The sequence below is a fragment of the Sander vitreus genome, chromosome 11, assembly GCF_031162955.1.
Source record: "Sander vitreus isolate 19-12246 chromosome 11, sanVit1, whole genome shotgun sequence".
Taxonomy (NCBI): domain Eukaryota; kingdom Metazoa; phylum Chordata; class Actinopteri; order Perciformes; family Percidae; genus Sander; species Sander vitreus.
Window position 1 is genome coordinate 10,658,414 of NC_135865.1, and position 21,372 is coordinate 10,679,785.

The following is a 21,372-nucleotide window of genomic DNA, read 5'->3' on the forward strand; positions in this document are numbered from 1 at the left end:
ACCAAACTGGATGACGTGGTCCTTGCAGATCCTCTCCTGCTGTGTCAGATTGGATGGCGGAGCATTGGTAAATTGCAGTCTTCATGTGTGAATACAGGTTTTTCAGCCAAAGCCTGAACCTGAGCTCGTCTGTGTTGACACTGTGTCAAAGGGGGTTGATTGTGGTGCTGTTGAATTGCATTGCATTATATTATATAATATGTTTTTAATTATAATCTATTTACAACCAAAACTAACTATGATAAGCTTCATAGATGTAGGATTTATTACAAGACTGTTTTGTACTGTATTTAGCTATGTGTACCTGATGAACTAACTCTGCAATGGAGGCTAAGAAAAACACAATGTGTAAGGGTTGCAAATAATGATTATTTCCATTTTTAATTAATCTGTCGATTTCTTTTCAATGAATAATACGGTGCATAAAATGTAAGAAAATAGTGAAAATTGCTCAAAAAGATATTCAGTTGACAATGACATAAAACAGAGCAAAGCAGCAAATCTTCACATTTGAGAAGCCCAAACCAGAAATTGTGTGTGTGTGTGTGTGTTCGTGTCTTACTAATGCTGCCTTCTTGTCATATTGAATGGTAGAGATGGGATAGATTCCCATGTCATCACCGCACAACTCATGGTGGTTGTATGATTGTAGAATTGGTTCCGTTAGGTTAAAAAATATAATCCATTGAAAATATAGTTTTGGCATTTTACAACAACAAAATGTGGAACTTTACTTAAAAAAGAGTTTTTTTTTCCTCCAACAAAGTCAGTTTGTCTGTGTGCATGTCTCTCTGTCTCTGAATCATGATTAAGCAGCTGAGGCCACTGTCTTTGTTGTAGATGAAATCAGTCTGGAGGGGATGGTGGTGCACAGAGCTGAATGCAGACCGGTCGTCAATGACAACTACATGAAGCTGAAGAAGTGAGTGAACTTTGAAATTGTTCAGCTCAGAAACACCTAATGATTGAATAGATAGCATAATGGGATGTAGCAAAGAATGGGAGATACTGTAAATTGAAATACAGCAAATGGATGTTTAAAAACTTAAAATATCAGCCCTCAAACTTATTTCACTCCCTCGAACTTTCCAGTATCAATATAGTAAAAAAGCACAGCAGCTGTTAACTGGCACCGGATAAAAACATAATTGTGCAAAGCATGTGAAAAATGTCAATATTAGGAAGCTTCTGGTGTATTATAAAAACCTAACTACACCCCTCAAAACTCGATATGCAGCGTGTAATACTTCAATGTATATATTCATTGTATGTCACAGCATTTCCATTACAGTAAAGGATCACACTAACTATTGATGGATTATTCTTAGAATTAGTGGAATAATGAGCACACAAATGGCAGAGCAGCATTTGTTGTTTTTCAACCCTGGAAAACATAAAATGTGTTCAAGTGTTTTGAATTAATTCCAACTGGAGTAGAAAAATTTGATGTGTTGACAGGGACCTCGCTGCAACTGTTCATTTGTGTACACTAAACATTCGGGTCCACTCTGCGTTTTTAAATGGTTTCTGTTCCCTCTTCATTGGAATCTGTTATTCCAGCTCGTTAGTGCATGGTATTGCTATAGCAACCGCATCACTGTGGCAGATGCACTGCTACAATACAACCCAAGGCAAAGACACAACACAGTTTGCTTCAGTGTTTGAGACCGTTTCTGTGTCAGCCATTAGATCAGTAAGACACAGGAAAGCACTTTACTGACCTTAGACGTTACAGGATGATACTGCGGTGTACTGTAGAGTACATGAACTTAGATTTGTCTAATTGTATTACATTTCTGACTTGACAAGGAAAGTCTTCACTTTTCACTCTGGTTTTGTCATTTTGAGTGGCAGCTGACAAATGCCTCCATCATGGCAGGCTACAGGACATATGCATATATGCAGGACATTATGTTGTCATGGCAGCATCTGCAAGCGTGGACACAATTCAAGAACAGTTTTAGTAGAAGCTTCACCACAGGTTTCTACTGTAGATGAAGGTATTTTGACTGGCCGCATAAATGCGCATATTGGAGAAGAGAAACTAAACCAAAAAAACTGAAAACAAACAATGCTTTAAAGGGCAACTATTATATAGCATTTTCAGGATAAAACTTGTATTTTGTGTTTACTAGAACATGTTTACATGCTTTAATGTTAAAAAAAACACTTAATTTTTCTCATACTGCCCATGGCTGCTGCACCTGTATTCACCCTCTGTATGAGACGCTCTGTAGGAGCGCCTGTCTCTTTAATCCCCCTTCCCGAAAAAGCCCTGTCTGCTCTGATTGGCCTGCGTGTTTCCTGGAATCTCTGGTGCGCTCCAGTTTTGTTTAACTAGCTAGTTGAAGCCATGGATGTTAGGGCTGAACGGTTTTTGAAAATAATCTAATTGCGATTCTTTTCAAAAATATTGCGATTGCGATTCAATATGCGATTATTTTTTAAGCTCTTTGTCTTCTGTATTATTCAACAAAGACAAGCAATAAATCATTGTATAGTATGAACAACACAAGATTAGATCGATTAAACAAACTGTTCTTTCCTGGAGGCCAGGCCTGTATGTGATGATGAAATTAGGTGATGCATGAATTTATATGAATGACATCTTTTATTGAACTACTTCAGTCACAGTAGTATACTGAGCACCGACCGCCTGGTGTAAACATTCATATGAAAGTCAGAAACAAATCACACAAACTAAAGTGCAGATTGCAGAAATATAAAAACAAATATGTGGCTTTACCACACTTAGTAGTATTTACATTTAATTATCATTTACTGTAATAAACATATGTAAACATGTGGATTGCACTTTTTAAACACTGTCTTTGAACTTTACTAGACAGTTAAATAAGTAAAATTATAGTATATACAGTATATACAACGGTGTATTTTTTTTACAGCGCACACAGAGGAGCTGCCTCCAGCCCCTCCCTCCCCTCATGAAGTTGCGTGTCGTGTGCATGACAGCGTCAACATTGCACTCACACTCAGAGACAGAGAGGCTAACGTTAGTAGTAGCATGCTGCTGCTGGTCTTGCCGTGGGATTAACTGTACTAATAAAACCGTTGAAACAACGCAGCCAAGCTGCTGTGAAAGCTCCCCGAACATCATTTATCAGTCTGGTTGTTACCCCTCCCCTCGGCAGTCTCCTCCACTCCATATCTTTATAACGGAGCTAGCTAACTGGAGCTAACCGCTAATCAGAGCTAATCGTTGCTAACTGAGCCTTCAGTTCTGCGTGCCTGTATCCATTAACTGCATGTATGGACTTGAGCCCGAATAAAACCCTTCATTTTATTAAAATGGCTGTAAAAGTTTTAAATTACAACTCAGAGTTGTTTGAATGACGGCGTAGCGTTAGCGTGCTAATTTGATGCTTTCTCTGCGGGTGCAGACTGATTTGCTCTTGCGAGTCATATGACCAAATCGCAGCCTTTGCGATTAGGAAATCGCGTCTTAACATATCGCGATATTATCGCAAATACAATTAATCGTTCAGGGGGGTCACCCAACTTTTGTATTCTTGAAAACAGCAAAATTTCAAAGTGGCTTGTTTGGTGCATATTTTTCCATGTAGCTCTTAGTTTCGGCCCTCCTTCGCTACCAGATGGGTCTGACCCATGAGTTTGCTGCCCCCTGGTGGCTGAAACGGGTAATTGCATTGTTTAAAAAAATGAGTGGAATAGTTACGTCTGGCATGACCAGATATTTTATAAATATCTTAAATAAATAAATAAATGCTGGTAGGTAATACATCAGATTTCATATACTGCTTTAGTAAACAAAATATTACCTGGCTGACGATGGGAGCAGCAGGACGCAAAAAACGAAAATTACTGTCGCACTAGTCTGGACATCTTGCCGTGCCAACCTTGCAATAAAGGTTTCCTAAATGCCATGTATATAATAATATAATATAATTTGATGTCAGCTTACTAATTGATTGCGGGTTTTGTGTAGATTTGGACTTTTATACGTTTATTCCACTTTATTTAAACGGTGAAGTGGAGAGGCCTCGTTCACCTGTTTGGAGCTGGCTGGTGAATGTGACGCTCGTATAGGCCTTGCTGGATACACCGTGACCCTTTTCGTGGATCTACTGATCGCTGTGGATTACTTTTTTTTCGTGTCATTGGATTACGGCAAAATACGGATCTTTTTTCTCAACGTGTTTTAACGTTTTATGGTGTGACTGCGCTTCGTTCCTGCGTTTGGAGAGGCACCTCAACAGACTGTAGGTCCAACACTGATTGTTCACTGTTACATTTTAGTTGAATTTAAGTGTCGGGGCCGTGCCGCGATTAGATTTCATAAGGGTAAATTGTTACAATATAAAAATCTGCTTTAAAAATAAACATATATGTTTTGGAATATAATGTTCAGCTTTGGCAGCTTTACCTATGTGCTAAATATACGACTGAGGAAGCCTAGTGACGAGTCCATAGCAACCAGTGTTGAATTTGTTATTTCCCAGTGTGCTTTGCTGAATGGTCTCAATGTTTTATTGTTTTATTTCATGTGAATACTAGTTTACTAGAGGAGTAACTTAGTATTTGAAGTAATGCAGGAAGTGTGCATTTAGTTCCCATGCTTATTGTGTTTCCACAACAATGTTAGTGAGTAAATCTACTGAAATGGCCACCACACCATAACAGAGGAGTGGGATGTGTAAGTTGAGGTTAACTCATGTATGTAAGGGGAGGGTCATGCCTCTTTTTCAAATTATTTTGGAGGGTCATAGAAAAATAATTAATGGCGAGGGGAGGGTCAAGTCTTTTTAACCTAAAGATCCAAAATCTCTCTGGTGGCCCCTTTAAATAAATAACAAACAGTCCCTAATACCATAGACTGTAATACATCCATGCTAGCTACCGCTGATGTTAGCTACTAGCCGATAGCCCCGGCAGTTTGGGAAACGCTAATAACGTTACATCCACGTTACAGGCTTTACAGCATACATACATCCGTACATCCCTCGGCTGTATCATAAGATAATACCATGGATGTACTAATAGAACACATGGTGAATTACAGCCATTAGCTATATCCATTCTTACAGCTACAGGACGGGAGAACAGTCATATGCGCAGTGCAGGGCAACATGGGCGGGGCGCAGTCCCGCAGGTCTGCTCGCATTATGCGTATTCATCAGGCCTAGTTTAATAACTCTGGATTCAGCTACTAGTGAATGTTAAAAATGTGACGTTTTAAACAAGGACCCTTTTAAGTGTTTGGGCTGGTAAGTTGATGTACCCCACAAAAAATTATCCGCTGAAATATAGAAGTGTCTTTCGCCATGTATGGGAAAAGTCTTTCTGTGCCAGAGGGGTGCAATTCCACTGTAATGCCATAGACAGTTATATAAATGGACAAAGTGAGGCCATTTTTTTCAACGGAGATCAGTGAAGGATATTAGAAGCACTTTTCCGGTGATGGCTGAGCGTTACTGCGCAGCCTCCAACTGAGCTTGACGACGTAAATGTGACGTGAGCAACCTGTCTGAAAGTTGGAAGTCTTCTGGTAGCTGTGCCAAGAGAAACCTCAATCATTCAGACTCTTTCAGAGACGGAGAGCGTTGGTATATAGCAACAGTTTGTTTGTGTTGTCATAGCAACCGGTAGCAACATGCTCGTTCATGACAAGGGGGTAAGAGTCTGTCAACAACCTGTAGATCCTATGGCGCCATTTTGATGCTAACAAGCACTCACCCGCCGTTAGCATTCCATTGACTGCCATTCATTTTGGCGCCACTTTGACAGCGAATAACTTTACATCTGAAGCGTTTAAAGACTCTATTTGTCCATTGTTTATTTCTAAAGAAACACGACAATGTATAAAAGGCTCCATTACCTTGTACCTCACGTTATGGCTCCGTAGCAGGCGTTTTTGTAAAAATAGGCTAACGATTGTGTCATAACCAAGCGACTTACTGTCGCATAGTAGAGGAATTACCGTATAGTACAGGAGAAGCTCACAGGCAGTTTTGACTTATATTAGCTGTTTAGTGCTTCTAATATCCTTCACTGATCTCCGTCCAGAGCAACGGGATCTGTTGGTCCAGTTTATATACTATCTACGGTTCATGAGCTTCTCTCTCGTGTCTCTTACGTATAATTTATTTTAATACATCCATGGTATACGTGGCGAACTCATAGGCCTGAAATACAGACACATGCTTAGGACCTATACATGCACAAATGGAGAGATGTACGAGTGAGCGGGCTGCTGTTGAGTCACCTCTCCAGCTACCAGTCCACACTGGGTGCTTCCAGTTCCCAGCCCAACTCCCTACAGACTGAGCTACTGCCACCATATGATGAAAAAGTCATAGTATAGTATGACGAAAACAGTTATCAAAAAGTCATAGTATAGTATGTGGAAAAAAGTCAGTATTCAATGTCGAAAAAAGTGATAAAGTCACAGTATATTATGTTCGAAAAAAGTCATGAAAAAGTAATAGAATAGTATGTTTTAAGTCATAGGATATTATGATGAAAAACATCATCAAAAAGACATAGTATAGTATGTTGAAAAAAGCCATAATAAAGTAGGTCAAAAAAAGTCAGTTTAGTATGTTGAATAAAGTCATGAAAATGTAATAGTATATAGTATGTTGAAAAAAGTCATCAAAAAGTCATAGTATAGTATGTCAAAAAAGGCATTTATAGTGTGCCAAAAAAAGTCAGTGTGTCGAAAAAAGGCATAATTTAGCATGTTGAAAAAAGTCATGAAAAAGTAATAGTATAGTGGCTTGCGCGGTAAGCGGCCAAGAGCGTGAAGTTTGAATGACGGGTGTCAAGAATCAATCAGATTGGATAAAATAACATGTATCCAATTCTGATTTGCCTGGAGGAGAATCTTTGAGAGACCAGCTTTAGATCACATGCTTGCCGAAGGTTTAAGGACTTACATAGACATCCATTTGTCCAGCGTCCCTCGCCCATGAAACCGCATGAAACGTCTTTTCTGAGGCGATTACTACCAGCCAGCACTTCGTATGAGTAAACTATTTTATTTTTTATTTTATATTATTTTTGTGTTTAAGTATACATTTATTTTTCTGGAATTTTGATGGGGGGGCGGCGCCCTAGCGCCCTCTATTAACAAGCCGCCACTGCTGCTGAATCAGCATCCACACAATAAATAAATAGAAAGCAGAGCAGCTGCCATTACCCTTACTTAATGGTTAGGTTTAACCTCAAGGTGCTCACAGTTGTCTCCATGCCAGCAGGCACATCTGTCAGCAGAGATCAAGTTGGATCACAGAAAACAAAAAGTAAACTCTGTGTGTGTGTGTGTGTGTGTGTGTGTGTGTGTGTGTGTGTGTGTGTGTGTGTGTGTGTGTGTGTGTGTGTGTGTGTGTGTGTGTGTGTGTGTGTTCGTCAGGCTGCAGATTAAAGCATCCACCAAGCCTCAGCGTTTGTCACAGCAGCTGGAGAGAGCTGTCACTACCGTCTTCAAGCCTGTGGCCAATCACGATTTCAATGTGAGAACTATGTGTGTATATATATATATATATATATATATATATTATAAGTATATGTTTGTGTGACCAGTTTGATTTAGAAACATGGTATGACCCTTTTGATAAAGTTAACTGTTACAAAATGATTTAAAAACCAGTTGTTGCACTGAAGTAATGGAGGTTGTTGCAGGGCTGACCTGCACATATTGATGATGTCATCAGGGTTATCTCTGCTTGGGCTCGGAGACTACTCATTTTTAGCAGAAAGCTTGTGTTACAAACTAGTTAGCTGATTAACCAGGCAATGATGCTATTTAATTAGGAGAAATGTAGGACCCAGTGTCTTCGGGCCTCCTTCTGCATCTTTAACTACAAGTACAAAGAAAATCTTTTTTTATACCTTTTTAACCAGGTAAAAATAAGAAAATATATGCTCAGTTAATTTGACTGTAAAGTGAATCTTTAAAAAGTACAGAAAGAAATATGAACTTCAATACGTACATTATGTTATCATAATTTATCACAGGTTAACATTTAGACACAGGCATACAGTGAATTGACATGTATATTCAGGCTTTTACAGAGCTTTTTTTCCAGACTTGTATGGATTATAATCACATTGTTATATTAGAATTAATCCAAAAGGGTCAGATTAACTTTATTATAGAATAAATTAGTAATATTACAAGTGTCATCATTGTCAATATTAACATCAGTAGTAGTAACATTCAGTATGACTCTCAGGTGGAGCACGAGAAGAAGAAGAAGTCGGAGGGGAAGATGGTGAGGGCTGAGTGGCAGGTCGTGTTGGACATGCTCTTCTCTGCCTTTGAGAAGCACCAGTATTACAACATTAAGGACTTGGTGGACATCACCAAACAACCTGTGGTGAGCAACACAAAAACACACACACGCAACAATATAGCTGGAAAAAAACTAAAAAACAATACGCCTGCCCACTATCCACCTTGCTTTGTTAAATTGGAACATATCACCCACTGCATGACGTTCATGCCTGTTCACACTATCTTTTGTGGCTGAATTTGGGCCAACGTGTGGACAAACACACACACACACACACACAACATGGGATGAATCGATACAGTGCAGTGGATTGGTTCCAGCTCGCAGAGAACAGCAATGTGTAGGTGCTGATGAGACCTTAAGGTCCTCCTCTTCCTCTGATTGCAACTGATTGCATAACCATTAGCTGAGTAGGAGTCAAACGCCGCAATACACTCCGCACCATCATTTCTCTCCTAAAGCACTTGGCTAACACTCAAATTAACTGAACTTAAGTAACCAAAATGCCCATTATGAAAACCCGGGGATTCATTATGTGCAGTTGGCACACGTCCCTTCAAGCTCAACAGAGCCACCCAGTGGTCGTTGGAGAGTAGGGTCTCTAACACAGCACCACTGACTGGTCTTGCACAGCTCCCGCTCAGTATTACACATTAGCGTTGTGTTGGATTGACACCTGGTCATGAAACTAAACGGTACTGTCACTATAGAGATGAAAGGTCTTAGCAGGCGGAGTTACAGGGGAATCACCATTTACTATAAAAGTAGTATTGGTCAGGCATCTTACAGGCTTCCAGTCAGACTGCACACTTATCACAACATGTTAACCAGTAAAGGTAGAGCTATTTTGAACTACTTTATATCCCGGGAAGGTCAATATGTAATAATATATCCTAATTTATTTGTTGTTTATTTTCTGTATTATTCTAAATTGAAGTGTAGACTAACCAGTAAGTATAGCTTTCAAATAATATTCTAGTAAAAGATGTATAAAATGGAAATACTTAAAGAAGAGGTACCTCAAAATTGTTACATTTATATTATGTCTGTTCTGTTAAAAACAAAGTATACACAAAAATGCAACACACGTGTCTAAATACATTCATTTGTCAAATACAACTGATATAGGTAGATTGTCACAATCAGTTTTTTTTTTTTTTTTTTTCTCCAGACCTACCTGAAAGAAATTATGAGGGAAATCGGGACGTACAACAGCAAGGGGGCTCACAAAAGCACCTGGGAGTTGAAGCCAGAGTACCGACATTACCAGTCTGCTGAGGAAGAGGAGATGCAGACGGCCTAGTGCTTGTTCACATTTTTTTTGACTGACTTCATGAATATACAGTAGATGTCAAAAAGGAAATACTGTTTATTGGTTATGCAGGCAGTATGTGATGTTTTTGAGTTCGGAGTATTTAAGTTAATATTGTGTGGAAGTTTGCTAGGCATCGGCTAGCACAGAACCTTAACATGAATAAACACATATTGTTCATAGTGATGTATGAAGTTTTTTTGGTCTTTCTCAAAGTGGAATGTGGCAAAAAAAACAAAAGAATCTTCAATGGTATGTTAAAATGTTTTAAGTTATGTGAAATTTTCTTTCAACTCGTTTATGTAAAGACAAGACACATGGCTCTCCTGCTGCACTGTCAATGAACGCGAGCAAGGTAGAACAAAGACTGTTCCAGTTATTGTAACATATCGTTGCAATTCATGTTAGTTACACCTGTGTGCGACAAGTCAAAACATCTGTGGAAAAGCTCTATTTTCCTCTTTTGGTCAGTAGGGAATAGGGATTCACTTAGAAAACATGTCTTTTGTGGTTTAGCTTTATCAACTTCTCTTGCCATCAAAAGTAGGAAAAACTACTTTGCCATGCATATACGTTGAGCCAGACTACAGGGAAGAAACCTACTGCTGCTCTGGTTTTTAGATATTTCAAACAAGAATGTAGAGTGTCTGACCAGCATCATGACCACTTGTATCAGTGGGTGTTTTCTATTGTTGCAAGATGCCAAACACCTGATCATGGTGAGATCAGGAGCCTGTTTTGATTTAACTTTTACAATGAAAAAGATGTATCAGGTCACATCAGAACTCAGCTCATACAACCAGCTGGATCTGGTGGTCACTATTTAATTAGTAAACTAGTTGATTTATACAAAACGGCCAGTGGATTAGTTGCGTCCTGATGTGTTCTCCCAATGGACTTTATGTATCCTTGTTTAAAAATATATCACAGGGAAATTTGATTCTTGTTCACTTATCAATTATAGATAAGCAGGTTTCACTGTTTAGGAGAGCCAAAAATGTTTAACAGCACCTTTTTAAAAAGACAGCAGTAATGTACAATGTTAAACTCCACAAATTAAGTCATCTCAAAAGCTGCCTTTTGAACGTAGCCCACATCATCCCACAAATATACAGCAAAACAAAGTGGTGGTACGAGATTTTATTGTCAAATTAAACCAGAAGTATTTTCATTGTCGATGGAATCGTATTTAATGCAACCATAAGATGTCTGAGGAGGTCAACCTAAATAGTATAGATCATTGCTAAAATAGTACGCAGACAGAAGAAAAAAAAACATCCTCATTCAGTCCACTGTCCTGATTTTCACAAAAACTGGGCCAATCCTGGGATGAAAATCAAACACTGCAAAAGCCAAAAAGAAAAAAAGTCGACAGTATTCAATGACCAATCGTGTTTGATTCACCCAGCCCTGGGCATGGTGTCGTATGTTTTGTCTTGATGCAAAATAGCGCCCCTTCTGTCCGCTCTTGACCCATTTGGGAAAAAACAGCCAATTGAAAAGCAGATGTAGTTCCAGGTGGTTACTGCAAGAAAGAGGAATACACACATTTAGTGGGGAATACTGTGATTTTTTTTAACCGACTTAAACTTAACTGGTTAAGCTGAATATACGAGTTATCTAAATGGATTCTGTTGAAGCCCTCTACTCTTTAGCTACTGTAAATGTCCAAAGATCCTGATTATTTTATATGTGACCCAATTAAAATGTGCTATGTAAAAACGATGACAGCATGTAGTTCACCAGCATGCAGATCACTTCATAGGACTGACTTCCCCCCCCATTCTGAAATTAAAGATGTTGGCCCTTTACACAGTCCATGGTCCTAGGCCCAGTGCTATACAATCACACTGCACTATGACTAGCCCAAGGCTTGGTAGTTTTTTCAGGAGAAACCCCCACAAACTAAGCTACCTCCATTTTATTCAAGTGTATTTTATGATTTACACCTATGCTACTGTGACATGCCAAAATGTTTTCACAATAACGAAAAATAGTTACTAAATGACACTGTATTTGGAGGAGAGTACTTACGCATTTCTCAACCAGCAGACCATCTTTGAAGAACAGCATGTATGGTGTGATGTTATCCTCGCGGTAGTCCAGCAGTCCAACCATGCCATCTGGGTTCATCGACTCTCCTGTGAAGAACTGCAGGGAGACAAAGACGACGTGTCAGAAGACGATCGGCAAAATTGTGCGGCCTCGGGTTTCATAGAGACGCTAGTCAAGATAACTGACCATAAACTACGTGGTGCAGTTAAGAAGAAGATGAGAGCGGATATTGGGTGCTTTACAATATGGGTTTGTGCACATATCTAATTTTTCTTAATAATGATACCTGGTAGTTGCCGAGATTTGCCACAATCTTCTTAACTTCTGGTGTGATGCCCTCCACGAAGGCCTGCACTCTCCCTGGATTGGTCTCTTCCAGCTTGGCCTTAACACTGAACATGAAAACAGAAATTCCATTTTAAAGAATCTCAGTCTGGATGAGATCCAACGTAGCACACAGTTACAGTTGGGGATGCACCAATCCAACTTGAAACTACGGAACCAATACTCACGCCTTCACGTAGTCTTTCATGTGTTTAAGGTACTGCTTCTTGTCGTAGCCCGTCTCCTGCAGTTTGTGGTTGAGAACGATGTCTACGCCAGAGACAGAGGACGAATCAGTGCCCTCCGACGCCTCTTCTGCAGAGGCGTTGGCCGAAATTAAAGCCTCATCGAAGCCTTCTGTCCTGGTGACGGTCTAGACACAAACAGGGGAGCAGATTGGAGAGACATGAGGGCAGAGAACACCTATATACGATCAATCACTGACAACGATAGAGGGCAAGGCAGCCGATTGGCGGGTGAGGATAGCGACACATCTGGCTCAACGGTGTGTGGATGAGCCTGAAAACCTTGCTGGTAGGTAAACTAAACATGATGTCACACGGACAAAGTAACAGCCTCAATCGCAACTTCTTTAATCATACATGCAATATTCAGTATTCGACGGCAGACTTTCGGGGTCAAAGCTGGGCTGTAGCTTCGAACGATTAACTAAATTCCATTACATACTTCCTTGTGTGTGTGTGTGTGTTGGACACGCCCCATACGTCGCCCTGACTGCAGTGTGGTGATCTCATGTAAAGACAACGCCACTCACACCATTACAGTCAGCCAGCCACAAAAGGAGCACTGATCACATGAGTCACCACAAATATAAACCTGAATCTCAGTTGAGGAAAGAAAAACTATTTAAAACCAATTGTACAACAATGGATGCGATCTACAAATCAAATGCATGGCTTCACGTGCTTTGAGTAAGTGAACTGATTTTTCTTATGTTGTCATGGGTCTGACAAATATGTTCCCTCTCAATTTGGCTTGGCACAACACCTTCACCTGGCCCGCACTGTTTGTTGGAAGCCACGTGCGTACTTTGTTACATATGTGCCTGCAAATTGTGTCAATGACCAGACTGATCTCATGAAGTGGCGTACGTACGACACGTCAACTTGTATGCCATTTTTGGCGTGTTATCAAGACGCATACTCGCTTTTTAGCGCGTTTATCAGCGCCGCTTGGCCTCCATTGACTTGCATTACCTTGTGATTGAGTGTGAATTTATGCCGTATCGAGTAGTATGACTCGATACGAGTAGTAGTATGAGGTAGGGAGGTTGGTTGGGGTGGAGGAAGGGTCAAGCACAGGACTTTCTCCCAGGACACCGGGGATTGTGTCCCGCGTGTCACGTTTCCTAAAGTCAACAGTTGCTTTCCGCTTTTCCTAAACCCAACCCGTTCGCCGTGGTGCTAATTCCTCGGGCCGTCTGTGTCCCTCTTACATCGTTGCCCGTGGCAACCGATAGCATAGGATCCCAAAATGGACGGGCTCAGACACCTCCCAAATCGTCAGGTGACCGCAAGCTACCGTGAGGCACGTCCTCGTTGTCAATAGGGCGTAGACACACGCACGGATAGCTCAAAATGCGTACAGATAAAGTGGTGTGTATGTTTATGCTAAGCCATTACGTCATGGTGGAATGACAGTGAAATTGAATTGCCTCAAGGGCAGATGTGTAAACGATGACCAGTGAATAAGATTGAGATACACTATTGATCCCTCAAGGGGATATAACTTTTTTTCCCCACTTTTAAGTGCAGTTATTACACACATGCCCTATACAATACAAAAGTTACACGGTGGCATATGTGACTAGGTCAGAAAAACTGGGTGGCATTTGGTGCCATCTTTACACTTTTCTCAACGTTTAAAATGTGTGCAATACAGAACTTACAGGGTGACCTGGTAAAATGTGGTTTTCATTGTGGCCTCGCATTAGGCCCACCAGGTGGAAAGAAAACCACCCGTTTGAATATAAATCAATTCTCACCTTTCCTTCAACTTCATAGAAGAGGTCAGTTTCCTTAACTTTGAAGGCGTCCGAGAACATCTCATCATCTGCGGGAGGAAGCATAGCCACACTTGATGAACACAAAGCAAATCCTAGGGCTCCCATCTGGTTGCGCCATGAACTAGAAGGTAACTTTACGTAACGTTATATACTGGACAGCAGGCTTAACGTTACATTCCTCAGTAGTAACTTAATTAACACGTTTTTAATCTTTATCTGGAACTATCCAGAACGGTATCCTACTTTTCCCCAAGTAGCGATGCTCACACTAGAGAAATGTGCCAGTCAGACGTCCCCCCCATAAATAAAGATGCTGCTATCATTAGCAGCTAACGTTACATGATGCTGAACGCCATGTATACTTAGTTATTTAACGTCACATTTATATCATTGTATCGTATCATATATATCCCCGCTAAGAGCTTCCAGTTATATTAGAGCACACGGTAGAGACACTTATATCCAACGTATCGGTAACGTTAGTTGAACCATGGCCAAAGCTAACCGGCCTCAGCCTCGTTCGATAGGGTGGCTAACACCGGCAGACTTTCTGCTTATCGTCATAGTTCTGGTTAGCATGTGGCTAGCGCTAGCTTCCAGACGACGACAACACGAGTTAGCTAGCTAGCTGTTCGCGAGCCTGCTGGCCAACTCTCTCCAATAACACGACACAGCCAAAATAACCGTCGCGACTATAACACTACCTAATAAATACGAAAGACTACACTGAACATGACGACTTACTGCTGATGATGCACCTGTAGATGATCATTTTGCTGCTTCGTTGTTAAACCTTCAGAGACAGAGCACAGGCCTGCCGCCCTAACAGAACTGGAGAGGAAAAAGACCGACGGGGCCGCGAGGCACCGCATTTACATCCTGCCCGACGTCATCGTGGGATGGTCTCTGCCTCTGACCATTGCTGCCACTTTAACAGGTGGCCGAAAGTGGTACTACACTTACCTAATCTATCGATCGATCGATCTACTAGGAAAAGCCTATTTCTGCCAGGACAGAAAAAAGATTAAAGTTATGATAAGCTTATTTCTCACAATTTAGACTTACCATGAGTATTTTTATTTGATCATATTTGACTAAATTATTGTTTTCTTTTGCCGTTGTAAATGGGCCTTGATTATATCAGACTGTGTTGAGTTACAAGTTGAGGATATAACAACTTGGCTCCCATTCACACTTCTTAAAATGAATGGACTCATTAGAAAGGAAAGTTCAATTTGTGGATTCTAAAGTAAAGAAGTACACCTCTTCCATATCTTGATTATACAAGTCATAAAACCATGGCCGTAGACAGGGTTTTAGAAATATTGAAGACATGAGTTAGAAAAGACCCGCTTTCCCAGAGATTCTACCAGACTGCAGAAATAATGTCTCATTTTCAATTATTTGGATGTTATTCTGGATTTGGACGTCTTATTCGTTTAACTCTTAATTTATATGACTGTAAAATGTATTTCCTAACATGAAGGCTTAAACACTTATACCTCGGTGGTGAACTAAGGAATCCTCCATTTAATGATTTTATGGCTTAAAAGTGGTCAAGATTTAATATAGTGAGGTTACAATCAGCCTATAAAACCAGTGTTGAGTGTAAACCAATTGTCTGAAAATATTGTTATAGCTTACAAAAGATTACTCTGTGGTTGAGCTACTCACTGCACACGTCCATACAAAAACTACAGCCTGTGATGAGATGTTTAGACTGTAAACTGTGACCATGCATATTTGGTGAGAATGCAGCCTGTGTATTTTTGTTTCTATAAGCAGGGACAAATATAACCCATTTCAAAGGAAATCTTTCAAACAGCCATCTATTACTTGTAAAGCAACTTTATTTCTCTTTTATCAGCACATTATATAGGTACAACAAGCACCATTTCAACTTTGTGATTACCTCAAACTATAATTGTAAAATCCAAACCAACCCTCCGTCCAAAGGGCAACACAGTGAGATGATTTAAGTATTTGTGGACAATTATCTGCACATTGTGAAAAATCCACTTAGAGAAAAAAAAATCACTGGGGGAGCCCTACAGTTAAAGTATACAGAGGCGGCATTTGGAGAGAAGGCAGGGGCACGGTTACAATAGGTGCATTCAAATAACAACCTCACCTTACAATTATAGTTAAGACTTCCTCAAAAAGGAAAACAAATACAAGAGTGGAGCCTATGAAGAGGACCAGCACATTCAAATTGAGCACATGCAAGACAAAAGAACAAAAAAGACATTAAAAAAGTAGTCCATATACAATTATACACACAAAATAAACAAATGAGAATTTATTGACAGATGTTTATAAAGATGCAAGTGCAACAGAGCAAAAGTTTACGTTTGCTCCAAATGCCTTCTCTCGCATACTACACAATGCGTCCCATTTGTCATTATGTTAAAAGGACAGCAACATTTGTAGTTTCTGGCTACTGGAGCCAATGTTCTATGATGAAGGGTCTTGATCAGTAGTCCTGTGATCAGTGTTTAATTCTTAGATGCCTAATGACTATGGATTCAGTTTTAGCAGGAGGGTATGCACTGCACAGGGAACACATTATCCAAAATCTTGACCACAACTTTATAGCTTAAACCTAGCTGCAAATGTTGATCTTAACATTTTATAAGCTACAACTGTCCACAGTCTGTGATGACGAGTTTCTTTGTAGGCAAGCCTGTCTTTGTGCCAAGCTCTCCCATCTGCAGCACCACATCCATGCCTTCCCGAACCCAGCCGAAAGCCACGTGTTTGAAGTCCAGGTGTTCGGCTTTCTTCAGGGTGATAAAGAATTGTGAGTTGTTGGTGTCACGTCCGCAATTGGCCATTGACAGAATGCCCGGGCCTGTGTGCCTAACATCGAAGTTCTCATCTTCAAACTTGCTGCCGTAGATGGATTTTCCCCCTGTGCCATCACTATTGGTGATGTCTCCACCCTAAAAGACCAATTGGGAACTTGTTATTAATGTTCTCTACACATAGAGGACACAATTAAGATACTAGTGAGCCATACTGAACAAATTATCACGACACCAAACCATCTGAGAAATTATGTGAGGAAGCATTTTAGATTCAACAGATGGAATAATCATGGACAAGAGCAATGCCGTTTGCTGATTTAGTAAAATGCAACTGCCTTGCAGTAACGTTAGCTTGTCACTCAAGTGAGGCAGTGGAGACGCAGCAAATTAATGGAACAATGCTACCATGCATTTTTGGATAGGCTACGTGGATAATGTTTGGATTAAGTCAAACAAACGTGTTACAAATTTGTTCAAACTTCATTTCTAAAAAGTGACAGCCCTAGTGCTGAATGCTTATGCTCTAAACCACCACCGAACCAGAGCAGACTCTGGCACCACTTCCTCTGTTGTCCAGTAGGGATGTCACGATGCCATAAATTGTCAGTGCTGTCAAACGCCATGTAGCAGAAGCTAACCACAGTAGATTTTTAGTACTGAACTATAATTAGTATACACACTTTTGATCTCTTGTATTTTGTGAAAAAACAAAGTTTTCACACCACTGATGATGATCATGTTAGATGACTAATCTTGATAATCTACTCACCTGACACATGAAGTCCGGTATGACTCTATGGAAGATGGAGTCCCGAAGCCCAAAGCCTTTCTCGCCAGTACAGAGAGCCCTGAAGTTCTCCGCTGTCTTGGGGACTATATGGGAGAAAAGCTCTATGGTGATAGTGCCCAGTGGTTGGCCGTCGCCGGCCACTTCGAGGAACACCTGGGGGTTAGTGTCTTTGGAGTGCTCTTGAACTCTGGACATCTGTCGGCAGGAGATATATGAGGCATCGCCCTCAACTTGGCCCAAGCGGCTCTGACACTCACAGAAGGTCTTCTTAAAGGATTCAGCTATTTCAGGGGTTTTGAACTTGGCCGCCAGCTGCTCCACTATGCCGTCGCCGTCTGGAAAAACAGAAGGAAAGACAAAAAAAAATGATCAGCAAGAGGTCTGCTTGAAAGCAACGATACACATTAGCACAAAGTAATATATGGCTAATATCAGTCTTTAAAATCCTTCTTTTGAATCCAAAACTACGCAAAACCTTCTTTTTGTTACATTCATGCAAGAAAGTCAGACAAAGGTATTTCAAAAAAGGTTATCAATGTACAATTATAATTGTGTAATCGCTACAAGATGCTTCTACAATAGCTAGCTAATTATATAGAGTAACGAAACTAAGAACAGACATGCTGCACAGACAGGCTTTCCGTCAACACTATAGATGTACCTGAGTAGTCAGTGGCAGTCCAGATCAGTGCGTTAGCCGAGGCGTTCATGGGTTTGAGTTCCATCGCCTGTGTGATCGTGTGGTTGGCACAAACCCTCAGCACCTGCTCTCTTCTCATAAGGATTCTGTAGAAGCGTTTGGTTGGGTGGAAGAGGATCTTGAGGTCACCGATGCCACGCTCCTTCCACTGGCCGAGGTCCCGGTCCCATCGGTACAGCTTGGTGCGCTCTTTGAATAGGATTTCCTCATCCTCCTCTCCAGACTTTGTCTCCACCTGAGAGAGACACAATTATTTAAAGATTAAGTGTGTCCCTGTACCTCATTCACTAAACTTCAATTTAATGTCTAAAGAAAGACTAAAATATTTGAGCTCAGCATTTTAAAAAAGGTACCTCTGGTAGTGACACTATTGGCTCAAAGTGAATGTCCGCATTATTAGAAGCATCCTCTTCATCACTGCCCTCCTCACCGCTGTTTTTTGGCGCTGAGGACACTGCGGTCCCAAATACCGTCGCTCCAGCATTTGCCCACGAGAAGTTGGAGTCAGCTATCAAAGGGAACCAATAAATATGTGGTGAAATATAATTTTCTTGCGTTGTATTGGTAACATGCTAAGAGAGTCAGTTGTCAAAAAGACCATCTTCAGAAAATATTAATGTTGAAGCCAACCTTGAGTTCCAAATGCAAATGCGTCTGTGTTTTGGGCCAAATCAGCAAAGGAGAAGCCTCCGAAGGAGTTGAAGCCAAAGTTGGAGTCTGTGTGGGGAAGGAATAAAGCTTAAATACTGAATTGAATGCATTTTTTTTGTATTCCTCTCATTCTTTTATGCAGGATTCCAACCGATGGTTGCTGACATTTATTTATGAAGTTGGCAGGAACAACATTTTGACTGTTCATCAATGTTACCGTACTAGTGCTGACCCACACACACCCACACACACACACACCCACACACACCCACACACCAGTTGGACTGTCAAAGGTCTTACATCTGTAGTAATGAACAAAAGGTGATCTATACCTTCACTAGTTGTTGTAGCAGTAAAAGCTTCAGCTGCAGTCCCCGTGTTGGACTCTGGCTCTGGGCTCTTTTTAGTTGACAGATCAATGGGAGAGCTGCTGCTCGGAGCTTCACTCTGAGTCTCTGTTGGCTGGTCTGAGGTCTGCTCCTCTGGCGTAGACGTGCTGTCTGCAGCAGCTTCTGTGCTGTCTGCAGCAGCTTCTGTGCTGTCTGCAGCAGCTTCTGTGCTGTCTGCAGCAGCTTCTGTGATGCTGGATGACAGGCCTGATGTCAGTTCCTCTGGGGCTACAGCTGGGCTGCTGGAGGCCTTTTCAGCTTGGTTTAACTGGGCACCCTGAAACAATTTAGGAAATAAACTATAATAGTACTGAAATAATAGTAATACAATGACTTTTCACCTATTCATTATGTTCTAATTACAATGCATAATGGCTTACTTGTCCATCGCTATAAATGGATGCAGCTAAGATTACCTGCTTGCATTTCTAAGTGTATGACCTGGCAAGCACATTGATATTAGTAGAAAACGTTCTTCAATCAAGACTTGGCAGCTTACCATGTGTACACTGTTTAATCCATTGTTTTTAGATGCTGATTTGATATACAATATTATCTGTATAAAGTCAGCGCCTTTGCTAAGTTTTGTGTCCGTTACCAGGTCTTGCTGTGCCTTGCGGACTTCTGTCTCGAAGTCTTCAGGCTTGTCGTGGTCCGGGTCACTGTCGGTGGTGCTCAGGCCACAGAAGAAGTTGGGTGGAAGCTGGAGGCTTCTGGCCTTCTCCTCCTCCTCTGGCGTCGGCTTTTTCTCCCACACCACCTGGCAGTCTGGCTCTGAATGCGGTACACACAAGTTTAGGGCTAGAGAATGACTAGCAGGCAAAGTGAGCATTACTTTTGACAAAGTCCACATACTTTGCCATGTAATGAATAGTGTAACGACTCAAACCAAAAGTGAGGGCGAGTAATGGATAAAATTGTGTGCGTGACAGGATATAATATACATACCATCACCACATGCTGCAGCCTTTTTCTCAGGAGGATCAAGGTAGAGCTTTCCATTCAAGGCTTTTACTGCTGCTTCAAAGTCCTCATCTGAAAATATAAAAACAAATTCAACACATATTACCCTTCGATAACTTGTTTTTGCTATCAAGTAAGATGTTGCTGCAGAGACTACTGTGACCAGGACCATGAATCAACCAGTGTTGACTGGCTTGGGTTGAATTGACAAAAGAAGGGTTGAACATGGGTCAGATAACCCTGGTCATTGGTGTGAAAGAGGTGTAAAAGGATTTGTGTGGTCTTATTTTGGTTTAATAAAACGAGCTGATGGTAAATCAATAAAACATGACAATACCGTGTGTAGAAAAAGCAAAAAGAAAATTTGCAAAATGAAGAAACAATTAAAATTGAATGAGTCATACGAGTCTACTAGTTACCATGTTCACTTCAACAACACACGTTTGTACTCTACTCTTATCTTTTGGTCTTACCGTCAGTCTGATCATCGCTGGTGTAGCCTGGTTCATTCTGGTAGCAGAAGAAGGTGAGAGGCAGCAGGAGTTTCCTGGCTAAAGCTGCCTGTTCAGCAGTGGGTTCCCTGACATACACAACCTCCACATCGGAGTCATCCGACCCTGCACTGCCTCCCTCTGCCTGAGGTGGTCCTATGACAGAGATACAATAGAGGTAGAACAATACACAGTCAGCCAGGGGAGGAGCTGCTTAGAAGAAACGAGAAATCAAGCTGCTTTGTTCCCTTCATAACCACAGGTGTTAGTTCCACACACAAAAATTCATGCACAGCAAAAATGAATAGCATGCAGTTTATTTAGAAATGTGTGAGACAAGTTGTATAAAGAGAACATTTCTGTATGCATGTGTCTCAGTGTTTTTCATTTTATTTGACAGCTTTACTGTTGGACACATGGTACTGTAGCATTAAATTGCATAAATACCTGAACTCTAATTAGACTTTGCTGAGGTCAGTGCACATCTCTGGCAGAATTGCATTTCATGCTGTTGCTACACATCCTGCACTAAAAATGGCATGTGTGACGTTTGCCCAGTGCATTCCTCTCTGAGGGAACACTCTCCAG

General features: G+C 40.9%; 3 protein-coding genes across 5 annotated transcripts in view; 1 reads left to right on the top strand and 2 right to left on the bottom strand.

The window, feature by feature from the left end:
• Positions 1-9,579, top strand: part of LOC144525100 (general transcription factor IIF subunit 2-like) — a 47,165-nt gene extending 37,586 nt beyond the window's left edge. The window contains exons 5-8 of the mRNA XM_078261599.1: positions 841-922; positions 7,394-7,493; positions 8,217-8,360; positions 9,448-9,579. Of these exons, the coding sequence (XP_078117725.1) occupies positions 841-922; positions 7,394-7,493; positions 8,217-8,360; positions 9,448-9,579 (458 nt within the window). The remainder of the gene's footprint in view (positions 1-840; positions 923-7,393; positions 7,494-8,216; positions 8,361-9,447) is intronic.
• Positions 9,580-10,713: 1,134 nt separating this feature from the next.
• Positions 10,714-14,849, bottom strand: tpt1 (tumor protein, translationally-controlled 1). Its single transcript, XM_078261593.1, has 6 exons — positions 14,738-14,849; positions 13,973-14,040; positions 12,156-12,340; positions 11,930-12,035; positions 11,623-11,739; positions 10,714-11,113 (listed from the first exon to the last, which is right to left on the bottom strand). The coding sequence occupies exons 1-6, from the start codon at positions 14,763-14,765 to the stop codon at positions 11,111-11,113; spliced, it is 507 nt and encodes a 168-aa protein (XP_078117719.1). The 5' UTR covers positions 14,766-14,849; the 3' UTR covers positions 10,714-11,110.
• A 976-nt stretch (positions 14,850-15,825) lies between these two features.
• The window catches only part of ranbp2 (RAN binding protein 2), a 30,354-nt gene continuing 24,807 nt past the window's right edge, over positions 15,826-21,372 (bottom strand). For all 3 annotated transcript variants that reach the window (XM_078261595.1, XM_078261594.1, XM_078261596.1), the window contains 9 exons: positions 20,767-20,940; positions 20,279-20,365; positions 19,929-20,104; positions 19,274-19,607; positions 18,921-19,007; positions 18,644-18,798; positions 18,252-18,525; positions 17,570-17,925; positions 15,826-16,935 (listed from right to left, as the gene is read on the bottom strand). In XM_078261595.1, the coding sequence (XP_078117721.1) occupies positions 16,630-16,935; positions 17,570-17,925; positions 18,252-18,525; positions 18,644-18,798; positions 18,921-19,007; positions 19,274-19,607; positions 19,929-20,104; positions 20,279-20,365; positions 20,767-20,940 (1,949 nt within the window). In that variant the 3' untranslated portion in view covers positions 15,826-16,629. The remainder of the gene's footprint in view (positions 16,936-17,569; positions 17,926-18,251; positions 18,526-18,643; positions 18,799-18,920; positions 19,008-19,273; positions 19,608-19,928; positions 20,105-20,278; positions 20,366-20,766; positions 20,941-21,372) is intronic.

What these genes read in the sequence shown, in the direction of transcription:
- tpt1 (XM_078261593.1), bottom strand. Translation starts at nt 14,765, where the DNA reads ATGATCATCTACAGGTGCATCATCAGCA. An exon ending in ATGAAAGACTACGTGAAGGC is followed by an intron (nt 12,036 to 12,155) that starts GTGAGTATTGGT and finishes TTTCATGTTCAG; the next exon opens with TGTTAAGGCCAAGCTGGAAG. An exon ending in CAAATCTCGGCAACTACCAG is followed by an intron (nt 11,740 to 11,929) that starts GTATCATTATTA and finishes GTCTCCCTGCAG; the next exon opens with TTCTTCACAGGAGAGTCGAT.